Genomic DNA, 22,790 nt, shown 5'->3' with positions numbered 1-22,790 from the left:
CACTTGTACTGTGCTAGCAGAGCAAGGGAAAGGGGCTCAGCCCGCTTCACCACTGAGCCAAAGTGTTTGCCTCTTCTTTTCTGGAGCCTCCCCATCCCAGGCTTAGCTGCCACCCAGTGGCACTGACCCACCATTGTCCCCATAGGGCAACTTGTCCAGCCCACTGCCCTGCTCCTGCCAGCCCTTCCCCCCAAAAGGAGGGAAAGGTGGGGTGGAGCTGGGTACTTGCCAGCCAACATCCTAGTTTTCCTTAACCACCCACTTACCTTCAGCTTCTCCTGGACCTCTCATGTGCACCCCGCCCACCCCACTTCTGCTGGGCCCTGAGCCCTGGGAACCTGCAGGTGGCAGTGGTGGGTGGGGGGTGCTAACAAGAAGGAACTGAGGTCTCTAGCCAGGAATCCTTGCAGGTCATTCCCTGAGGCCTGATGCCCCATAGCTCCCCTTCATTTCCATTTATTCATTTACCCTCATTTAGAGCCATTTGCAGAGATTTAGAAAGATTTACAGTAACGAATGGATTCCTATATAAAGATTATTTTTATACTTTTTGCAGCAAAAGGAAATTGTAATATTTGTACAGTGTCCAAATGAATAAAGACCATGCCTAAGGCTATCTCTGATCTGATTCTTTGGGGCCCCTCTCAATGTTGGATTTGTGGCAGAACTGGGTGGGTCACCTAGCTGGAATGGGAGGTGGAGCAGCAGCAGGCAGCCTGCCCTCCCCGCCCCCGCCTGCCACACCTTGGCGTGGGGCGGGGCTGCCTTGATGGGGCGGGCCGGGGCGGGCGCTGGTCTACCCTCCTGCCCCCGGACTCCAACCCGGAACTAGCCTTGGCTCCCTTGGGAAGGCCGCGGCGTGTGGCCAGGAGTGGGGCCCTGGGCTGTGAGCGCGCGCTACTGGGCCACCGGAGCCAGGCCGCGGACAGAGGGACGCCCTACTCGTCCTCAGGGACTCCAGGGCAGGTGCGCCCTCAGCAGGAGGTGGCACATTCCGTGGAAAGTGCAGGCGCCCACAGCTGGGTTGGACCATGGCGCCTCCACGGAACGTGGTGAAGATTGCTGTCCAGATGCGTGACGCCATCCCACAGCTCATCCAACTGGACCAGGTCATCCGGCCTGTCCGGCCTCCACCTGCCCTACCGCCAACCTGTGGGGTCCCCTCTTTCCCTCGAGGCAGCTCAGCTCTCCTTCCGCAGCCCCCTTCCCCTAACCCCTCCCCACTCCCGCCACATGAATGACAGCTCCACTTGCAGGCAAAGCCCCTGGCCGCTGTGTTGAAGGAGGTGTGCGACGCGTGAGTCTGGTGGGCCGGCAAGGGGTGGGGGAGGGGCAAACGGGAGGCGGCCCCCTACTTGCCCCCCTGAGCTCTGTGCCCCACAGGTGGAGCCTGACTCACTGGGAGCGCTATGCCCTGCAGTTTGCTGATGGGCACAGGAGATACATCACTGAGAATGTTAGTCCCCCCTCCCCCAGCCCCCATGCTCAACCCTATGACCTCTCTAACCCACCTGGCCCTGATTCCACAGACTCATCCTTCCCCTTTGAATGAAAGCTTTCACTGATCCCCTAATCCTCCCTGACAACCCAGTTGATTACCTTAGAACCCTCCTTGACTGTGCTTCCCCTTTCTGCTGTTTTCTGCAGAACCGCGGAGAGATCAAGAATGGCAGCATCCTGTGCCTCAGCACTGCTCCAGTAATACCCCTCTTGCCCCACCTTCTCTTGCCTGACTCTCTACTGCATTCCTTTAAAGTGCCTGGTGGCCTCTGCCCTGGGTCTGGCCCCAGCTCAGCAGTGCCCCACTTAGTGGAAACCTGGGTTCCCTCTCTTCCAGTCCTTAATCTTCCAAATTCCATCTCTCCTCTGTTCCCACTTCTGCCAGGACCTTGAGGCTGAGCAGCTGTTGGGTGGGCTGCAGAGTCCAAGTCATGAAGGGCGCCTCGAAGCCCTGAGGCACCTGGTTCTACTGGCCTCAGACATGACCTTTGCCCAGGAGGTCATCAGCCGCGATGGGCTTCAGAGACTTGGCACCATCATTGAGGATGGGGACGAGTGAGCACAGGGCTATGGTGGGCTGGGGACATGGTAGGGCTTGGGGAGCCTGGTCTGGTTCTGCTCAGCCCAGATGTCCTCCCCCCAGCCTAGGAGAGGTGCTGGCCCTCGGGCTGAAGGCCTTCTTGGAGCTTATGGAGCATGGTGTAGTGTCCTGGGAGACGCTTAGCATCCCTTTTGTCAGGAAGGTGGGTGGGCTTTTCTAGGGGTGGTGGGTGGGGCAGTGGGGCAGTGCCAGGATCTGGCCACTATAGTGGTGAGTTGGTGACAACACCCTACCCCTCTTACAGGTGGTGTGCTATGTGAACATGAATCTGATGGATGCCTCTGTGCAGCCGCTGGCCCTTCGGCTGCTGGAGAGTGTGACCTTGAGCAGCCCTGCTCTGGGCCAGCTGGTCAAGAGTGAGGTGCCACTGGATAGGCTGCTGGTGCACCTGCAGGTGTAAGCTCTGGGGTGAGGTATAGATGGGGGAGCAGGGTGAGACCCTGGGTGTTAAGCTGAGCCTGCCCCTCTTCCTGCCATAGGATGAACCAGCAGCTGCAAACCAAGGCCATGGCCCTACTGACAGCCTTGCTGCAGGGGGCCAACCCTGCAGAACGGAAGGTATCTATCTATATGGTAGCTGCATGGAGGGCATCAGCTGGTGGGCATTGTGATCCACCCTGGTGCTAAAGCATCTAATCCCCTTTCCCACCCACCTCAGCACATGCTTGACTACCTGTGGCAGAGAAACCTTCGCCAATTCATCTACAAGGTAGAAAACTAAGGAAACCCCTCGCCACTCCTCTTCTCCCAGTAGCCCACCTCACACCCTTTGTCTGACTGTCCTCCAGAACATCATCCATAGTTCAACACCACTGGGGGATGAGATGGCTCATCATTTGTATGTGCTGCAGGCCCTTACACTGGGGCTGCTGGAGCCACGCATGCGGACACCACTTGACCCCTATAGCCAGGTGTGTCTTGGAGGTGGGTGGGACACAGGCTGGTAGCTTGGAACTTGGCCTTGAATCTATGGTATTGACTCCCCTGGCCCTCCAATAATGACCCCAGGAGCAGCGGGAACAGCTGCAGACCCTGCGCCAGGCTGCCTTTGAACTGGAGGGGGAATCCTTGGGCACTGGGCTGAGTGCTGACCGTCGCCGTTCCCTCTGTGCCCGAGAATTCCGCAAATTGGGCTTCTCTGTGAGTGACCCCTACCCCAAGTCCCCACCCTGGCCTCCACTCAGGCTGTGGCTGTTCCAGGGGCTGTGGCTCTTTCTGAGTGCATGTGCTCCTACCCCTAGAACAGCAACCCAGCGCAGGACCTGGAACGTGTGCCCCCAGGCCTGCTGGCCCTGGACAACATGCTCTACTTCTCCAGACATGCACCCAGTGCATACAGCCGGGTCAGTGACAGGGCAGGGGAGTGGGGATGGCAGCAGCCTCACCTTGGCAGGACCCCTGGGCTTAGCTAAAACTGACCCCATTCTCTGCTCCCACTACCCCAGTTCGTGTTGGAAAACAGTAGCCGGGAGGATAAGCATGAGTGTCCCTTTGCCCGGAGCAGCATCCAGCTGACTGTGCTGCTGTGTGAACTGCTCCGTGTTGGGGAACCTTGTGAGTGGAGCTGGGCATAGTGTGTCTGGGGACAGGGGACGGAAGGGCAGAGAGGGCCAGGGGCTGTACACACCTTCTCCCTGAGCCCCTCCTGCCCCCCTGCTCCAGGCTCCGAGACAGCCCAGGACTTCTCACCCATGTTCTTCGGACAGGACCAGAGCTTCCATGAGCTTTTCTGTGTAGCCATCCAGCTGCTAAATAAGACCTGGAAAGAGATGAGGGCAACACAGGAAGATTTTGACAAGGTTAGAGGTGTGGTGTGGGAGGTATGGGAGGTCGAGGAAGGAGGCTGTTCTGGCAAGGGGCCAAGCTGAGCTTGGGGTGGCCCCAGGTTATGCAGGTGGTACGGGAACAGCTGGCTCGCACACTGGCCCTGAAGCCTTCGTCCCTAGAGCTCTTCCGAACCAAGGTGAATGCACTCACCTATGGGGAGGTGCTGCGGCTGCGGCAGACAGAGCGACTGCACCAGGAGGGCACTCTGGCCCCTCCCATACTGTAAGTTGGTGGGGATGGCTTTCCATTATGAGCTCCCACCTTCCAAGGGGCCTCAGGTCAGTCCTGATCTATGACTCCCCACTCCCCACCCAGAGAGCTGAGGGAGAAGCTGAAACCAGAGCTCATGAGCTTGATCCGCCAGCAGCGCTTGCTCCGCCTCTGTGAGGGGACACTCTTCCGCAAGATCAGCAGCAGGAGGCGCCAGGGTCTCTGAGTGTGCTGAGGAGGGGCAGAGGGTAGCTGGGTTGAACCCAGGGCCCCTCTCATCATTCCTTCCTTCCCTCTTCCTTGTTCTCTGCACAGACAAGCTGTGGTTCTGCTGCTTGTCCCCAAACCACAAGGTGCTGCAGTATGGGGATGTAGAGGAAGGCACCAACCCACCCACCCCAGAGAGCCTGCCCGAGCAGCGTAAGGAGCCAGGGGTCTAATATCTGCTCTCTCCAGACGCCCCATGCTGTACGGCTGTCTGTGTTCAGCCCAGTGTTTCTTCTTCTTGCAGTCCCTATTGTTGACATCAGGGCACTCCTGACAGGCAAGGACTGCCCCCATGTCCGGGAGAAGGGCTCCGGGAAGCAGAATAAGGTACATACAGTGGGACTAGGGGCTTCTTCGTGCCTTCCCCCTGCCTGCCCCAGTCCATGCTCATTGTCCCTGCTCACTGCTTCCCTAGGACCTCTATGAGTTAGCTTTCTCCATCAGCTATGACTGCGGGGAGGAGGAGGCATACCTCAACTTCATTGCCCCCTCTAAACATGATGTGAGTGTCTGGGTGAGCCTGAGTGGGGTGGATGGGTAGGGGAGAAGAGAACAGGCTCTCATGAAGCTGGCCCCATTGTCCCCAGTTCTATCTGTGGACAGATGGGCTGAGTGCCCTGCTAGGCAGCCCCATGGGCAGTGAGCAGACCCGGCTGGACCTGGAGCAGTTGCTGACCATGGAGACCAAGCTGCGACTGTTGGAGCTAGAGAATGTGCCTATCCCTGAGCGGCCGCCACCTGTGCCCCCACCCCCCACCAACTTCAATTTCTGCTATGACTGCAACATTGCTGAACCTTGACAAGTTGGCCAAGGGCCTCAGCTGCCACCACGGTGCTAGCCACAGGGGGTGGCAGGTAGAGAAGCATGGGCAAAAATAAAGTCCGCTTGACTCTTAGGTATGTGTCAAGCTAGCTCTGAACCTTGTGGGCCAAGCCTGTGACAAAGAGAAAGTCATCCCCTGACTTCAAACTTAGTGAATAAGATAAGACAGCAAACTTGCACTGCAAGTTGAGCACTGTAGCACTGCAAACTTGAGCAGCTACATTTGAGGGGCTTGCATTCTAAGTTGGATTGAAATAGGCTGGGCCTATTGCCCTTCTTCAAGATGAGTCTTCATCCTCCCTCAGTGCTGGGCCTGCAAAGAGGGTGGTCTGTGGTCTGGGGGCACCAACCAGCTGAGAGAGAAGTAGCAGGACAGGAGAAAATGCCCTAAATCAATGTTTCCTGGGCAGCATTAATAGGACCCTTAGTCTGAAAGCCATGCTTCCAGAAAGCTCCTGACACTCTTACTTCAGTCTTCATCCCTGCTTGGCTCTGGCCCATGTCCTTTGTGGGATTTGGAGGCCTGTGGTGAGAGGTGTAAAGGGATAGATGTGAAACTGGGCCTGCTTTCTGCTGAAGGACAAGTTCAGATTCCAAAGGGCATCCCAGGCTGATGGGAGTATACAGGCTGATCTGGGCAAGGGAATTCTGTTCAGAAAGCCCTGTGTTCAGATTAAAACCTAATTCAGGAGCATGGATGACATGGGGGCCATAAATAGGTGAGAGGTGTTGGGCAGGTGAGGCGAAGGGTGTTGGGTCCGACTGGAGTCTGTGGCCACAGCCTCCAAGCCACTGAGGGGGGAGTACAGCATAGAAGCCCATGAGACCCACAGGGCAAGATGAAAGCTACCACCATCCTGAGTTCCTTCTCCATGCCACTCACTACTTCTCCTTCCCAATGCCTCCTCAGAGATCGTGTTTAACAGTGATAACCATCAGTGTTTCACCTTGAAAGCAGATGAAATGGCATCTCCCACGGAGAACATGCTGGGGGAGCACTTGCCCCCTAAGCTACACTCTTGATCCTTGGGCATCCAGGGTACCTATGCTTGGGTTCAGAGATTTCCCACCATGCTTAGAACAATTTGCTATTGAGTTCAAGTTGGAAATGGGGGGAAGGTGGGATCCCAGATGCAGTTTAGTCTTCCAATATGACTAATTCTTCCTTCTCAATGTCTCTAGTCCCTTGTCCATGCTACCATCATCTTGGCAACAAACTACTGACTTCCAGTATCTAGTCTTGCTCCTTCAGTCATATACCTGCTACTCCAGCTGCTTTCTCAAATCAAATTTGAGCATACACACTCTTTATATTCTTGTTTCTCTGCTGTCCATGGGCTAATGGTCAGATTTATCATGAGTGAGCACTGAGATAGCCAGAAGGGTAGCAGACATGTAGTTTTTAGCCCTTCTAACTGAGTGCCTGTGGCCTGCAGGATTCTCAGTGCTCACTCCAAGCTTTCTCCCTGAACACCATCAGGATCTATGAGTGCCCTCTTAAGTGCCAGCTCTGGTCTATCCTTATGGAACCTCAAAGTCCCTTCTGCCTGGATTGCCCCCCTTCCTTCCCTTCTGTCCATTTCTCACTGTCTTGATTCTTTCCTTGACCCTTCAGGTCAAATTCATTGCTTCCCTGGCTTGTGGTCTCAGGTGCCTGTTTCTCTATTCATGCATACCCTGTGTACTACTGGATGTTGGGTTTTTTGCCTCCCTAGCTGGCCTGCTCTGGGAGAACTTTAGCATCTCTGAAAACCCACATGAAGCACAATGCTTGAAGGCATTTGAAGAGCACTTGCTAGCTGCTCCTAGAACTGATAAGCAGATAGATGGACAAAGTATGGGGCCATGTGGAGGGTCAGCTGGACAGACTTTTTCAAAGCTGCTGTTGAGAAGTCCATTTAAGTGGCTAAACCAGATGACCTTTAATGACCCCCTACTCAGAAATGCTGTCCTATTTCTTTCCCTTTTTTCTACTACTTCTCAAGATGGCAGCATTGAATTAGGCATCATCATCAGTTGCTCCAAGGGCTTGGCTTGGGACAAGTGCCTCTGCTTCAAGGCACACCCAGAAGGTTTTGCTGGGAAAAGGCTTTGGGTCTCTGGAGTTTCCTACCAGATGGGGAAGAAGTTAGGACCTGGCTGAGCTCAGCCAGTATGGATCAGCTCTGAGGCCACTATGGGCGTGCCTATAAGGCTTTGGATCAACTGAGCAGGGAGGGAAAGGGCCCATTGGTCTGAGAACTTCAGACAAGAAGGCAGAATCTGAAATTTTTAATCTTGTTTAGGTTGACAGCAAAGTTGGTGGCTGGCTGCTGCAGCTCAGTGCTTATAGGGACTGGAAGAATGCCTCTAGGCAGCAGGTGGAGCACATGCTTTAGGTCTGAGAAGTTGGGGAGGGAACAGGAGGCATAGGGTCTGCTCCTCAGCTCCTGCTCAGCCTGCCTGTGGGTTGGCCTCTTGGCAGGGACATCAGGACCCTGTGGCAGCAACACGTAGCTGGCATTCTCATGGGCCCAAGGCAGTGACATGTGGTTGGAAAGCTGCTGCTGCTTGGCCATGGGCAGGAAGTCCCCTGGGATGCCCCGGGTTGGTCCCATCGCCACGCCTAGACAAGGGGTCTACAGCAAAAGGAAGTAAGAGGCACTGGGACATACTCAAGGTCCAGGAGCCCAGGTTGGGACTATGGGAATGAAGAAGACTGTGTTGCAGGGACGGTTACTGACCTGGCCTCAGAGTGTTAGGGTCAGGTCCGCCCCTCCCACGAAGCGGGACTGGACACAAGTCACCTGAGGCAGCTGGGCCTGGAAACGTCTGACAGCTACCACGTTAATACCTGGGCACATGGCCACGTCCAACACCCGGATCTGCTTGCACGCCTGCCTAATGGTATCCAAAGTTCTGTGGGGAGACTACAGATGAGTGCCTGATGCAGCATGGGGTCCAAGCCCAGCCACTGCACAAGGCTCCATCTGCGCAACATCATCATATACACTCACTGCTCGGTGAGTTGGCTACAGTTGGACAGGTTGAGGTGCTGCAGCCTTGGCCAGGACCCTGCTGCCTGGGCCCATCCCTCATCGGTGAGGTGGCTGCAGTGACTCAGCACCAAGTGCTCCAAGCTGGGGCAGCCTCTGGCCACTGCCACCAAGCCCATGTCTGTGAGTGCTGGCAACAGGCTCAGTGACAATTGCCTCAGCTGGGGGAACTGGAGGACCTGCAAGAATAGGGTGGAGTAGGATGGATGGAGCATGACACTGGAGCCCAGAACCTAGGGCCCTTCCAGGTTCTCTGCCCTTAGTTAAGGGAGTGACCAGAAGCCATAAGAAAAGAACTCCAAGGAACTTTTTTTTTTTTTTTTTCCCCCCAAAATATGAGTTGGCCTAGTTCCCTGGCTCCAGCCCCGGCATCCCCAGCCTATCCACACCTTGGCCAAACTGGCGTCAGTCAGCTTGCTGCAGGCTGTCAGGTCCAACTCCTGCAGGGCCTGCAGTGTGAGCAGGGATGGACCCTGTGGCATGGGAGAGGCATCCTCAGGACCTGAGGCATGATGCTGTAGCTCTGGGTGTAGCTGTGGGGAGAAACCTCTGCTTTTCAGGTTCTTCCTGAGTTTGCCCTTAAAAACTCCTAGAGGGAGAGGCAGAAAGCAGCTGAGTTCATGGGCCATCCTACCCATTCTGACCTTGAAGGCCCCATACCTGGGGATACAGTGCAGTCTTCTCACTTGATTCTTCTAGCCCCAGAAGCCCCCAGTCGCAGAGCTCCTTGCACCAAGCCAGGCGCAGAACAGAGAGGTGGGTGTGGTAGGTGCAGATGGCCTGCAGGGTTTGATTGGAGAGGGCCACACAGGAGGACAAGTCTAGCACTCTAAGGCTTGGGCCCAGCGCTGGGATCAGAGAGAGCACTGAGGCATCCTAGGAGGAAGGTGGGGAGGAGAGGACAGAGCAGTAGCTTGTGCCTGTGCCACCAGGCTTGGTGGGGTTATGAGAAAGGCCCAAGTTTCTTATCCCTTAGCAACAGGGAGCTGCCAGAAGGTCCAAGGAAGGAAGTAATGTAGTCCCTACATTGGCTGTGAAAGTTGGGAGTAGACAGGGTGGGTTGTGGGGGTGGGAGACTTAGAGGGGATTGCTAAAGGACAAAAGCCTATGATTGGGGCAGGAAGGATGCAAATGGAAATTTCTAAGGCAGCCGCCCAGTCTGTGCTCCCAGCCTCTGCTGAAGGGGTAAGTTGAGACAGCTCACTGGGTCGAGGTAGACAGCTGACACTCACTGAGCCAATCACATATGTTCCCGCTAGAATGTGAACCAGAACCGTGAGGTTGAAGTGGGGGATAGAGTACCACCTGCCAGGAGAAGTCAAGTGGCATATAAGATGTTGGGCCACATCGTGGACCAGATCACCTTCAGTGTCTTGGACCTCCTCTGCCTGACTCAAAATGAGCTCTGGGGAAGCATGCCAGCAGCATTCTCCCTCTAGGCTCCTGTCCTCTTCCAGACTGTGACCCAAGTTCAATTCTAACTACTACTCTTTGGACACAAACACTGGGTAGTTCCTACCTGGGGCCATAGACCCAGCTCCCCCAGCCCCACCCTGAGAGGAAGGGAGGTCATAGTGTGCTCACCTTCAGCGAAGAGCAGTAAGCCAGCTTGAGGGAGGTCAGTGGGGGTGGAGCTCCATGCACTGAGCCCAAGGCCTGGGCCAGTTCCCGCCCACTTACCAGGCAGCACTCAGCCATATCCAGGCTCTGCAACTCTCGCAGGCCCCCCAGGGCTGTACACCCTGCATCTGTCAGCCGTTGCAACTTTCCCAGGCTCAGGTGTTGCAGGTGCTGCAGGCCACGGCTCACGGCCAAGAGTGCCCCATCAGTCAGTTCTGAGCAGCCACTGAGGTCCAGGGAAGTAAGGCCTGGTTGCTGGTGGCATAGGGTGACCACAGACTCTGTGGAGAGGTCCCGGCAGCTGTGCAGGCTCAGCTCCTGCAGCTGTAGCCCAGCTACCTGGCCCAGGGACTGTAGGGCCTCAGGTGGTAAGCCGGTGCCACTCAGATCTAGGGCACGAAGTTTGCCAGCTCGCTCCTTCACAAATCGCAGCAGGTTACGGAAGGAGAGTTGGGAGGGAGAGTAATCCTGGGGGCTGATGGAAACCTGGGCTGGGCCTAGCTCAAAGGTTAGGTGGCAATAGGCCAGGGAGAGGCGCTCCAGGCTGGGGGCACAGCTGCTGAGCTGGTTGAAGCTGAGATCAGCCAGGTTCCGCAGGCAAGCCAGGTTGAGCTCACGCAGGCCACTCAACGCCTGCCGGACACGCTGTGCCATCTCTGGCTGAGCTAGCAGTGTGCCTGATGTGAAGAGGCTGTTGCAGCCACTGAGGTCAAGGGTGCGCAGGGCTGGGCATCCCAGGATCAGGGCCACAAAGGAAGCCTCTGTGGGACTGCCCCCACCCAGGCACAAGCTCTGCAGGTGTGGGCCTAGATGATAGGCAACAGACTGCAGCACCAGCTGTGAAGTTGGTGAGCTGTCCAGGTTCGTCAGGCTGATGCAGGAGATGCCCCTGAGGCCCAAGCTCTTGATGGCCAAAAGGGAGGCAGAAGACACTGGGATGTTGTACCGCACGTTTGTCTAAAGGGCAGAAGCAGGCCTGGGGTTAGCCTCTGACCAGAGGTTGATGATAGGTCAGGAAGGGCCTTTCCACAGTGAGACCTATGGTGGTACAAGGTCATATGTGGCTGAGGTGAGTGTGGGTAGGAAGTGGGAGATAGGAAGACAAGTCCTGCTGGGGTTTGAAGATGACTACCAGGAGCAGGCCAGAAGGCTGGTGAAGCACAGGGCTAGATGCAGAGGGAGGGGCAGGGACAGAGTGGGGAGTTGGCATGCTGAGCACAGGAGGGCTGTGATATGATGTGGAAGGAAGCCCAGTGAAACTCCATAGGGTAGGACCATATGCTGGTCCCTAACCTTTGATACTCTCAGAAGGAGGCCCTGAGATTCATGGACTCATCTTCCTACTCCAAGAATTGTACTAGCTAAGCAACCAGCCTCTCCACAAACCCTTTAGAAAGCCTCAAGAACAGGTAAAGGCAGGAAGAACTGAAGTGGGTGCCACTTACCACAACCCTCTATAGCCCAGGTGCTAGAGGCCTAGGGCAGGCAGTGAGTATCTCAGGCACATGAATGTCTGCATTATTTTTTTTTTCCAGTACTGGGGATTGAACTCAGGGCCTCACACATGCTAGGCAAGTACTCTACACTGAACTACACCTCTATATCCTCTCCTCACTTTTATTTCAGTAGTAAGGATTAAACCACTGAGCTACATTCCCAGTTCTTTTCATTTTTTAAATTTTGAGACCAGGTTGCCAAGGCTAACCTCAAACTTGCAATTCTCCTGTCTCAGCTCCCAAATTGTTGGAATTACTGGAGTGTGCCACTGCACCTAGTTTTAAAAAAAATTGGGGGGAAAACTAGGAATTGAACCTGGGAGTGCTGAGTCACATCCCTAGCCCTTTTTATTTTTTATTTTATGAGGATCTTGCTAAATTGCTTAGGGCATTGCTAAGTTGCTGAGTCTGGCCTTGAACTTTTGATTCTCCTGTCTCAGTTTCCTGGATTACAAGTTATGCCACCAGGCCCAGTCCCAGCTAATATTTTGAAATAGGATTTAAGTTGTCCAAGCTGGTCTAAAACTTTCGATCCTCCTGCCTCAGTCTCCCAAGTAGCTGATGATACAAGTGTGCACTTCTACCACCCAACAACAAAAAGGGTTTTGTGTGTAATTGAAAATGTGTGTGTACACGCACATGTGCACGTGCACAAACTAACAGATGTAAGGTTGCCTGGAATGGGGCCCTGAAGAATCCCTGTGGCACATCTCTGGAACATATGTCTATCTGTCCAGGTGAAAAAGGAGAAGCTTCCCATTTTGTGTGGGCTGGATTTAATAATTGAACAAGTCTCAGAGGTACCAAGGAAGTTGAGTTGGCTCTCCCACAGAAGAGCAGGGAAGAGAGAATGGGGAGTGCATGGTTGGAGTAGGGTGGGACCCAGGATATGAGCTCAGGCTAAGTGGTGAGAATAAGTTGGTTTGAACAGGAATTTGGGAACCCCAGGTTAAGGGAGAGTCTCTCATGAACCTTCCCTGACCTTGTGTCAGAGGAAGCCCAGGGAAAGTCAGTACAATATGTGTGGAACGGGTCTGTTGGGGAGAAGAGGGCTTAGCTTTTAAAATTATAGCCCTGTTGCCCTACCTCTAGAACTCAAAGGTGGCTCTTATTTTAGCATCAATAAGGTCCTAATACAGGAAAGCTAGCTCCTCAAAATACATACCTGCAAAATACCTGCAAAAACAAGCCTTTGTTCCCTGCTGGTACCCCACAGAACAGCACCAGAGAGGAATGAGAAAGGCAGAAGTGACACACTGGATGGGCTCCTGCAAAACATATTGACGGGACTCTCCAAGGAAGCATGGAACCCATTCTTAAGGGTGGGTTCTACCCCATGTGGAAGCAGCTGCCCATGGCTATAGTGGTAGGGAGGAACATGTATAAGAGATGGGGACCAGTTCCTGATTTCTCTCACAGTAGACTGGCCTATTCTCCTTCCAGATCTCACTTCCAAATCATGGTCCTACTTGCTGAAAGAAGCACTTACCTCAGACGCCCTTGTGGTGGGGGATAGTGGGGACACCCAAGGGCCTGGGTCCCTTTTTCCAATTTAAGGAGAACTAGAGAAGAACCCAGTGTGTGAGGTTAGGGAAGGAGATGAAAAGATCATAGATGGAAAGTAGTAGGAAGGAAAGGAAAATTATGCCTCTAGCCACTGCCAATCCCTACATGAGATGAGTTTGTCTGAGGCTGAAGAAACTAGGGCTTCGGGAGCTGAGAGCAGCTAGGTGGCCCAGCCATCACCTACCCACACCACTCACATGTGACTGAGGAACCCAGAGCCTTGCAGGCTCCAGCTCTGATAGCAGGCACAGGTACTCACTCTTTCCCTTCCTCAGAGCCTGAGCAGAGAGTGATGTTCCCTTTCCCACTAGCTCCCTATGAACAAGGTGAACCAATGGCCACGGAAGGGTACTGGAGTCAATCATCCCAGGGCTAGGCCAGGCCTGCTGCTGGCAGCAAAAACCCACAGAAAAAAATAGGCAGGGCATGGCCTAAAGGACTTCCAGCTATTAGGGAAGAGAGGAAGCTTGTGACCACCTCTAGTTCCATACTGTTTTCATTGGTAGGGTGGGGGTAGCCTCTAAGCTATCACCCAGAGGCCTATCCTGCTCCTGAGGTCAACTGGACTTAAAGTGTGGAAGCCCAGGAACAGCCTTTTAGGGAAATTTATCTCTGTGGCGAGTATAGCAGCAGGTAGAAGCAAGGCTCCTGGGCTCTGGACTTTAGACCTTCCTGTGCCCAAGGAAGATGCTTCTGGAGCTCAAAGGGGAGACTGCAAGAGTACCTGCTCCAGCTTCAGCCACCCCACCCAGAGAGGCCAACTTGGGCAGGAGAAGACAGTGGAGGGCAGAAGTTGAGCTGTTTCTGCTCTTGTTCCACAGTGAATAACCCATTGGCAGCAATCAGGGTTCCCCAGGACATGAGCAGAGCCCAGGTGTGGGTGGGCTGCTACCCTTGCCTGCGTCCTTAAGACAAAATGGAAGTAAGGGAACAGTGGGTCAGGTCATGGGGAATGAGAAGTCACCAAATTCGGAATCCTGAATTTGCCTGGCCTGGCCCTGGTAGGCCAGTGTCTTCCACAGCACAGTGGCTGAGGCACTTCCTCCTCATCAGCCTGCCCACACTTGGGCTCTGGGAGATGATTCCTGTCCACAGGATTCTGTAGATTGTTTTCTGGGATATGGTGGTCCTGAGGTGTGGGCAGGGCCCTGGATGCCCAGATGTCTGTGCTCTGGCCTCCCAGTGTTCCCAGCTCAGTGGGGCTGAGCTTTGCAGAGATCCAAATAGATCTTGATCAACATTCTGGAGCTTGTGGTTAGCTGGAGCAGCCCCACTCTACACTGGTGGACTCCAGGGTTCCAGCTGCTGACCCTAAGTCTCCTTCTCTCTTCCTGCCTGCTCCTCCCCCACCTCACCGACACCCAGGGGCCTGACTACTCCCTCTGCCTCTTCTGCCCTCTTCTTCTTTGCTGCTTCTATGAGCCTTATCCCTCTACTACTTCTCTTCAGTCCTCACACTTCTGGCCCAACTCTCCTTGCCTGGCTACAGATGATGAAGCCAGATGCCTCTTTGGAGTCTATGCTGGGGATACAGAATGCTGTGGAGGAAGCCAGGGTCTTTCCTCTTTCCTACACCTCCAGTGTAGGCCTCCTCCATCCCACGTCCCTTCCCATCCCCACAAGAGTTCTCCCCAAGGTCACAATCTTCATCTCTGAGCCTCCTGCAGCAGCCTTCCCTCACTGAGTCTTCTCAGAGATGACCTGTTCTGCTTTGAAAAGAAACCCAAGTCATCAGGTGCAAAGTCCCTCCCCTTTGCCTGTCAGGTCCACCAACTGCCTTCTGGCAGGACCCAACTTCCTTCCCTTTCCTGCCTTTGGGTTGTAGTCAAGCCCCTTCTTTTGGCCTGCTGAGCTATACCAACCATCACCTCTGGGAAGCCTGCATATCTGCCTTTCTACTGCTCTTTCCTCAAAGGCCACAAAGAACAACAGAGTCTTAAGTAACAACAAGCTCCCTTTATCCTCTTCTCACGTCTCCTACTTCTCCCTTTGTAGTCAAGCCCTTGAAGACCACATCTCTATCTGGTCTATTCTCCCTTGCCTCATCCATCAAGTCCTGTACCACAGCCCCCACACAGTCACCCATTCCTGGCTACAGCTCTCCTCCAGCAAGATCACCAACATTGGGGCTGGGGCTGTAGCACAGCGCTAGAATGCTTGCCTAGTATGTGTGAGGCACTGGGTTTGATCCTCAGCACCACATAAAAAATAAAATAAAATAAAATGTCCACTGACAACTAGAAAACATTTAAAAAAAGAGATCACCAACATTGCTGGGGCTTCTCTTCAACTTTCCACAGTGTCCTCTCTGCCATGCCATCTGTTATGGGTGGTCAGGAGCCATTCCCCTTGATGCTACTTCCCAGTGGGGGTTCTGAGACTGCTCTCCTGGCTCTCCTATAAGTTTCTAGCCTGCTTCTCCATCGGGGGTCTCTTCTCACTAAAGAAGAGAGACCCAGTCCAGTCTCTATCTATACCACCCTGAATACACCTGATCTTGCATGTTTCTGTTAAATACCTGGGTGGCAGACCCAGTCCACAGACTAGGGAGTTCCTCCTGGTTTGTCTCACCTGCTATCATGCATGTGTCATGGTCATGCATGGGTGTCAGAGGCACATGCAGGTCAGAGGACATACAATTTTTGAACTCTTCTGTATGCCCCTGGGCATACTGAACTTCATTCCATGGGGCAATCTTTCCAACTACTTTATGATTCACATCATTTTCCTGAACCCCAGACCCTAGGAGCCAACTGCTTCATGGACCTTGTTCTAGATAACCCCAAAATTATCTCTAGATAACATGCCCAAATCTGAATTTATCATTTCATCCACAACTCTCCTCTTCCTCCTTTTTTTTTCTTTTCCTAACCCAAGGGTATTTCACCACGAGTTATATCCCTGGTTCTTTTTTATTTTGAAACAGGATGTGGCTAAATTGCTGGGGCTAGCCTCTAGAGTCACTAGGATTATAAGTGTGCCACTGTGCTAGGCTATTTTTTTTCAAATTCTTATTACTTTGTTGTTGTTGATATTATTATTATTGGTACTGTGTATTGAACCCAGGTGTGCTTTACCACTGAGCTATATTCCTGGTCTTTTTTTTTTTTTTTTTTTTTTTGAGACAGGATCTCACTAAATTTCTGTGACTGGCCTCAAACTTGTGATCTTCTAGCCTCAGCCTCCCAGTTGCTGGGATTACAGGTATGAGCCACTGCTGTTCCTCCTCTTAAATTGTTATAACCCTCTACTGAGTTACCCTCACTTCTCACATCCTTAATGATTAAAGTCCTTTCCATTCCATTTATTTGATATACTGAGGTATGTTCCTCTGCTCCAACCTCACTGCCTCTGCCTTAGTTCAGGCTCCCTTATTATCTGTTAGGAATATGTCACAGAAGCTTTCTCCTCACTGCAGTCCTGGACTCCAGTTGATCTTGTCACCAGGGTCACCTCTACCAAAAGGCAAATCTGACTGTAGTCTTCAAACTCTCTGCCAGGTCTCCCCATCCACAGGAGAGGCTAAGCTTCCTAGCTGGCCTTCTAACTCTTCTATGGCAGCCTAACTCTCAGCCCACCTCTCCCTATGTCCACTCCCCTTTCTTCCCCAGCCCAGCTCTGGGAATTCCCACTTCTGACCACTGTCTTACCTCGCCATGCCTTCAGTCAGCTACTTTTTGTCTTGATGGGTCTCACCCCTCACCTACTCATATTTGTCTATTTGGCAAATATTTATTTCTCTTTCTCTCTCTTTTTGTGGTACTGGGAATTTAATTCAGGTTGTCCCACATGCCAGGCAAGCACTCTATCATTGAGCTATACCCCCAGCCCTATCCCCACTTTGAGTGCCAAGCTGGATGTCTTCTTCTCCATGAAGTCTTTTCTGGATCTTTTCTCTGCATCCTCCTTGTGCTTTATAAGGACTCCAGGCGGAACGCCCTCATCCTTTTTGACTTGTGCTTGTCCCCACCTCCCAAACTCCAGAGTGCCGCATCTTCCTCACTTCTGCTTCAATTGACCAGCATAGTGCCTGACACTGACAGAAACGTGAGTGAGTCTGGTAATTTTCTGTCTTCCTTCTGCCTGTGACTATTCTAAAGTCCTCTGCTGAGGCCCTGGCCTCTATCTCTCTTCTCACTCTCCTAAGACAATTTGCTCTCCAAACTCATCAAGTCAAGTAGCCAAGGAAGAACTAAATGCCCCTGAGGAACTTTCCACCAAGAGCTCCATGTTTCCAGCCCCACTACTCCGCTTCCTCAGGAAGAGGTGGCATCTTCTCCATCTTAAGCAAGACCAAGCCTAGTGCTCTCTCAAGCATTTAACACATTTGAAAGATTTCTCCTAATCAAAATTACTTTGTCAAGTCCACCTGAACCTCTCATTTCTGCTCAATTTATTTCCTTTCTTCCAGGGGGAAATTTCTTGCAAATGAGGTCACTCTCTATACTTCCTTTCTTCTCTCATTTATTCTTTTCTCCCCACTAGATACCAAATATTGCTGAAGCCACTGGTGGCCTCCCTGGATAGCAAACGTTATAGACACTATTTCTTTTTCATTTTCCTGAACTCTTTATGGTATCTGACACCATTAATCATCCACCTGATCCTTTAAAGCTCTCCTGTCTTGGACTTTATGCCCTCCTCTTTGGGATCTCCTTAGTTATATATATATATATATATATATATATATATATATATATATATATATATATCTTCCTTTCTGTGCTTTGGACTGGCATGCTCTCCCTGGAGCATTTGCTATGGCCTGCTGTTCTCTGGCTCTTCATGTGTTCCCTGGGGGAGGTAACTCAGATCCATGGCTTCACTTCTATCCATTCTTTTTGTAGTCCCAGAAATAGAACCCAGTACCTCACAAATACTACACAAGTGTGCACTACCACTGAGTTACACCCCTGCCGCATCTTCCCTTCCTTCTTCCCTTCTTTCCTTCCTTCCTTTCTTTTTTGGTACAGGGGATTGAACCCAGAGGTGCTTTACCACTGTGCCACATACCAACTCCCCCCTTTTTTTAAAATTTTGAGACAGGGTCTCATTAGGTTGCTTAGGACCTTGCTAAGTTGCTGAGGCTGGCCTTGAACTAGTGGTCCTCCTACCTCAGCCTCCTAAGTCGCTAGAATTATAGGCATGAGCTACCATGCCTGGCTGCCATCCAATTCTTTAATGACACCCAATTCTATACTCATTACCCAGACTTTCTCTTAAATTCCTCACTGAGAACTACCAACTGGGTCACACCATCTAAATATCTCACACTTCACCTTTTCAGTAAGTCAAAAGTCAAATACCTTCAGACACTAAAATCAATGACACTGGATAGAAAATTTGACAAGAGACCCTACTTAATATGTATGTTTGCTATGTGACAGATGAGGGTTCCAACCCAACAGAGAAGGGGAAGATTAGACATAAATGGTGTTGGGGCTATTTGAAAATTAATCAGTTTGGCTTCTTACCTTATAACATAAATGAAAATAAGTTTTACCAATAAGAATTCAATTCAAATCATAAAACAGAAGAAATAATCTGCTGTCAAAGTAAAACTGCTCTAAAATAATGTCCGTTTTGAAATAAAAATGAGGAAAAATGAGGGTATATTTATCAGATCTCAGAAAGGGCAAGGGATCTTTAAGTTTAAACAACAATGGAAGAAATAAAAAAGAAAAGGGATGTTGAGAAACAACAGTATAGAAACTTAATTTCTGTATCTCTTAAATAAGACACATGTATACCAATCAAAATAAAAGACAAACATATTAGAAATATATTTCAACAAATATATAAAGAATTAATCTCTTTAATGTATAAGAAGTTCATACAAATGGGTAAGAAAAATACTAAGACCCTAGTAGTTAAATGGATGAATATGAATAAACAAATAAAAGAGAGGGAAATATAAATGGTCAGCTAATGAGAAAAACTATTCAACCTCACCGATCATCAAAGAAACAAAATTTCCAAGAGCTATTATCGCTTGCCTTTCAAACTAGTATAAAGGACTGCATTCACCTCCTGGCTAGACTGCCACCCTATTTTCAAGCTCGCCCTCTCCAGTCCAACTGCCCTGCAGAGTTCTAAGACACAGTCACAAACTTTCACTCTCCTACCTTAATATTACCTAAAGGGCCCACAATGGTAATCAGGAGAAAGCCCAAACTCTGCTGTCTGGCACATCTGTCAGCTTACAATCTGACCCTGTTTTAGTCTCATCTCCCATATGTATCTCAATTCTAGTTATATGGAATTTGTGTGGTCATTTCCAGTACTATTCCACATCTTAGTGCCTCCACCTGTGCTGTTACTGGTCTGGGAAGACCAACCTTCATTTTCATCCTGTTCCTCAAGCAGGCCTTCCCTGATACTTCTGGTCAACCTCATTTGGCTGTCCTTCTTCAGGTCCCTGTTGCACCCTTCCATGCCAGGATCACAGCACTGAGTACCTGGTATCATGATCATTCATACTACTTGTCTTTCTCTGCATGGGACTAGGAGTCTGTAGGAGACTAACTTATTCATCTGTATAATCCCAGCCCAGAACCCAGTATGCATGGATGTGTGAGTACATCAGAATGGATGGATGGATAGATGACACATGAGCAGGACTGTGAGCAAGCTGAAATGAGAGACAACCGAGAATGGTTCAAGTGGGTGGGTACCTTACCTCCCGAAGGGCATTCTGGGCTGCACAGTACCAAGCCCGACTCACGAGAGAGGCCTCTTTCTGATCTGACAGAGGAAGGAAGCTCAGAATATACGTGAGCATCTGAGGGAAAAAGACAGGGCATTGGGGGCTGTTAGAGCTGGGGGTCCTTTGGAACCTACTCCAGCCGATAGCATAGTGAGTCTGAGGGCATCAGAGCACTGATTTCTAGGTCATTTTGGATCTGAAGCTTCACAGAGTATTATATTTCCCTCTCCAACCTCCAAGCATCTTCACTGTTAGTAAACCTTTCCTGAGTCCTCTCTGGGTACAGACTTACACCAATTGGTAAAAGTCAAACTTCCTGCCCAGTTTGGTAGAAAAAGCCTGGGGCATTGGGGCCATATAAACCTAGCTTCAAATCCCTAATCTGTCAATGGTCTCTCTGATCCTTGTTTTCTTTATCTGGAAAATGGCAATGTAATGAGACTTAAATGGATTTCTGTGAGAATTAAGTAACAGCACAGTGTCTTGCATAGATCTGGAATATAGTAAATCAAGTCTTCCTCTGATTCTCTGAAACCCCACTTCCTCCTCCTACCCTCACAGGTTCAGCTCTGGGACCCCCACTCTTTCCATATTCTCCAATGCCAACTCGCCTTCTCATCTGGCTATTAAGAAATGATGCCAGCAAGACCCACCCTAGGAGGCTCTAGCTCTCCTTCCATCCATGCTCTATGAGACTAGGGTGGTAAGGTTGGACTCTCTAAAGGGGACTGGGAAAGGGGTCACTTGTGAGGCCAGGAATAATTTAGTGACTATTATTTTCTTCTCAAATCTTCCTTTCTTGAGTCCTGTGACACTGTTTTCTAGGCCTTAACCCAGCATTCCAATTGCCCTGTTTCTGGATTCTTCTGTGGCTCCCAGGCCTCAGACATGGGCCTTTTGATCTTTGGTTTACCAATACATAAGCAACAAACAACAGCCTCATATTGCCCTATGTGCGAAGTGCAAGTCCAACATTGCCAATTGACTACCAGGTCCTTCACCCAATGACTCACCATCACCTTAATCTAAACCAAAATTGATATTCTGCCTTCAGTCCAACTTTCCCCTTTAATGCTGAAGGTCCTGGTAATACTTTGGACTCATGTCCTTCTATCCCTTATTTCAAAATACAAGTTAAAACAGAGGTTTTAGGTCACACTAACCTAGACTCATTCAAATCCCAGCTCCACTATTTCCTAGCTGTATGTCTACAGGCAATGTACTTGACCTCTTTGAACTTCAGTTTCTGCATGTGTGAAACAGAGCCATTTTAAAAACCTAGATCATAGTCTTATAGGGACTAGATGATCCATAAATGGTTACTGGATTGCTGTTACTAATATTTCTACCTTTGCAACTTCACCACTGTAGCAGCTCAAATCTTCACCACCCCAGACCTGGATTCCTTCTACAATCTTGACCTCCAAGTTTTACCTTGCTAGTCCTTTCTGCACTGTCACAGGTTAATTGTCCTTAAAAAAAAAAATGCTGTTTTTCGTTTTAGCATACCCTTGATGAAAACCTTCAGGGTTATTCAGTACTCTCAGGAAAAAAATCTCAACTCCTGAGTCAGGACTGCCAGGTCTCCATGCTTGATCTGGTCCACTGGTCCCAGAGTTTCCCCAATCCATCCTTTCTACTACCCTACAAATATAACATGTCTTGTGGGCCTCTTTCTTGGGTTGTCAGTCCTTAAGCTTGATTTCATCAGCCCACTCTAATTTCTTCTTCCTTCTCAGACGCTGAACATATATGAGATGCTCAGCCAATAGTTACTGAATTATAGTAAGGATGAACAGTCCTTATCTCAATTTTCACCAAAGATTTTTTTCAGGGAAGTGATGGGGAGATAAAGCAGAGCATTACTGAGGAGAATGACTGGAGTACAGCCTGGGTTAGGGAGGGGAAGCATGGAGAAGAGAGTACTGATAGGGACTGGGAATGACCAAGCCCCCATCCTTAGGGGGAAGCAGGGAAGCTGCTGAGCTAAGATAGTGGCCATCCTGTCTCCTGAGCTAAGGAGTTAGCAGCTAACCCAAGGAACAAAGGGAGAGGGGAACAAACCTATCATGGGGGTAGGGGACATGATCCATTAAGCTAAGAAGGGTGGTATTTCTAGAGAGACTAGAGGAGACCTGGTAAGAATGGAGTGAATTCCATCCCAAGAGGCTACTAGAGATACCAAGCAGCTTCTAGAGATACAATTGAACAATCATGGGATGTATGGGGAAGGACGGATATCCTCTGGGGCCAAGGAGGAAAGGGATGCCATTGCAGGATACTCATTGAAGAGGGAGCAGGCCTATTTTTGCTGAGAGGGGGCATTCCAGCACTGATGGGAAAGTGTGGCCTGTTTCCCATGCATGGTGGGAGGGGGCTGCCAATCCTCAGGGCAAAAGGGATGGAAAGGCCATTCCAAGATACCACTGGGGACAACACCTGTTATCTCCTGGCCCAGGAAGGCAGAAGGCAGAATGGTCTTGCCCCTAGCTAAGGAGGAGCAAACAGCCCATGGGGTGAAGGAGGTAGGGGCGCCATCGCTAGGGGACTAGGGGCCTGGGTAGCAGGCCTGTCTTTGCTAAAGGACCTCAGCGACCATTCCCAGAATTGACGGGGAGGGAGCATCTGTTTCCCACTGCCCGGGAGAGCAAACGGAGGAAGTGGAGTGATCAACCCAGGGGGCCAATGGGGATAAGATCAGTTATCCTTCAGGGAGAGGGGACGGAGCGGACATCTTCCAGAATTGAGGGGGAGGGGACGGCAATCTTAAAGTAGGGGATGGGCAGAAATTTGTCCTAAGGTGACAGCAGGTATCTCCTGGGGCCGATTGGGAAGGAGAGGACGGCTCCCCAAGCTAAGGGGACGAAGTGGCCCAAAAGTGGGGCCGTTACCCAGAGCTTGCAGGTCCCGGGATCCACCGGGCGGGTCGTTTCCGCCAGGCGGGAGGCGCCAGTCGAGCTTACTGACAGCCCCTCCCCAAAGCTCGGGACCCCAAGGGCGGGGCCTGTCCGGAGCTAGGCCTGAGGGCGGCTTCTTCTCACCTCCAGGGGCAGCGACTCCGCCATCGCATCCCTGCCGCCTCCGCCCCCGCGCAAAGCTTTCTGGGAAATGTAGTTCCGTTAGTTCTGGGGGCGGGACT

General features: G+C 51.2%; 2 protein-coding genes across 7 annotated transcripts; one reads left to right on the top strand and one right to left on the bottom strand.

The window, feature by feature from the left end:
* Positions 1–15: 15 nt before the first annotated feature.
* ELMO3 (engulfment and cell motility 3) lies at positions 16–5,372 on the top strand. 3 transcript variants are annotated; one of them, XM_079119765.1, is made up of 20 exons: positions 16–1,109; positions 1,257–1,297; positions 1,384–1,456; positions 1,648–1,698; positions 1,886–2,055; positions 2,144–2,243; positions 2,346–2,497; positions 2,581–2,659; positions 2,760–2,810; positions 2,890–3,012; positions 3,110–3,241; positions 3,343–3,444; positions 3,547–3,655; positions 3,764–3,900; positions 3,987–4,150; positions 4,244–4,356; positions 4,454–4,558; positions 4,650–4,732; positions 4,821–4,907; positions 4,993–5,372. In XM_079119765.1, the coding sequence occupies exons 1-20, from the start codon at positions 1,032–1,034 to the stop codon at positions 5,203–5,205; spliced, it is 2,163 nt and encodes a 720-aa protein (XP_078975891.1). In that variant the 5' UTR covers positions 16–1,031; the 3' UTR covers positions 5,206–5,372. The 3 variants fall into 3 exon arrangements, with proteins under 3 accessions (XP_078975891.1, XP_078975892.1, XP_078975893.1); XM_079119766.1 differs by lacking the exons at positions 1,886–2,055; positions 2,144–2,243; XM_079119767.1 differs by lacking the exons at positions 16–1,109; positions 1,257–1,297; positions 1,384–1,456 and having other exon boundaries at positions 1,648–1,778; positions 4,993–5,371.
* A 57-nt stretch (positions 5,373–5,429) lies between these two features.
* On the bottom strand, positions 5,430–22,744 carry LOC306649110 (F-box and leucine-rich repeat protein 13-like). 4 transcript variants are annotated; one of them, XM_079119769.1, is made up of 8 exons: positions 22,693–22,744; positions 19,625–19,726; positions 9,848–10,840; positions 8,924–9,139; positions 8,653–8,796; positions 8,225–8,442; positions 7,952–8,126; positions 5,430–7,846 (listed from the first exon to the last, which is right to left on the bottom strand). In XM_079119769.1, exons 1-7 carry the CDS (start codon positions 22,714–22,716, stop codon positions 7,958–7,960), a joined length of 1,866 nt encoding a protein of 621 aa, XP_078975895.1. In that variant the 5' UTR covers positions 22,717–22,744; the 3' UTR covers positions 5,430–7,846; positions 7,952–7,957. The 4 variants fall into 4 exon arrangements, with proteins under 4 accessions (XP_078975895.1, XP_078975894.1, XP_078975896.1 ...); XM_079119768.1 differs by having other exon boundaries at positions 5,430–8,126; XM_079119770.1 differs by lacking the exon at positions 8,653–8,796 and having other exon boundaries at positions 5,430–8,126.
* Positions 22,745–22,790: the final 46 nt, after the last annotated feature.

This window comes from Sciurus vulgaris (genome assembly GCF_902686455.1).
Source record: "Sciurus vulgaris genome assembly, chromosome: 17".
In the NCBI taxonomy this organism is placed as follows: domain Eukaryota; kingdom Metazoa; phylum Chordata; class Mammalia; order Rodentia; family Sciuridae; genus Sciurus; species Sciurus vulgaris.
The sequence above is the reverse complement of the archived record's forward strand: the minus strand, read 5'-3'. Positions and strand labels throughout refer to the sequence as shown.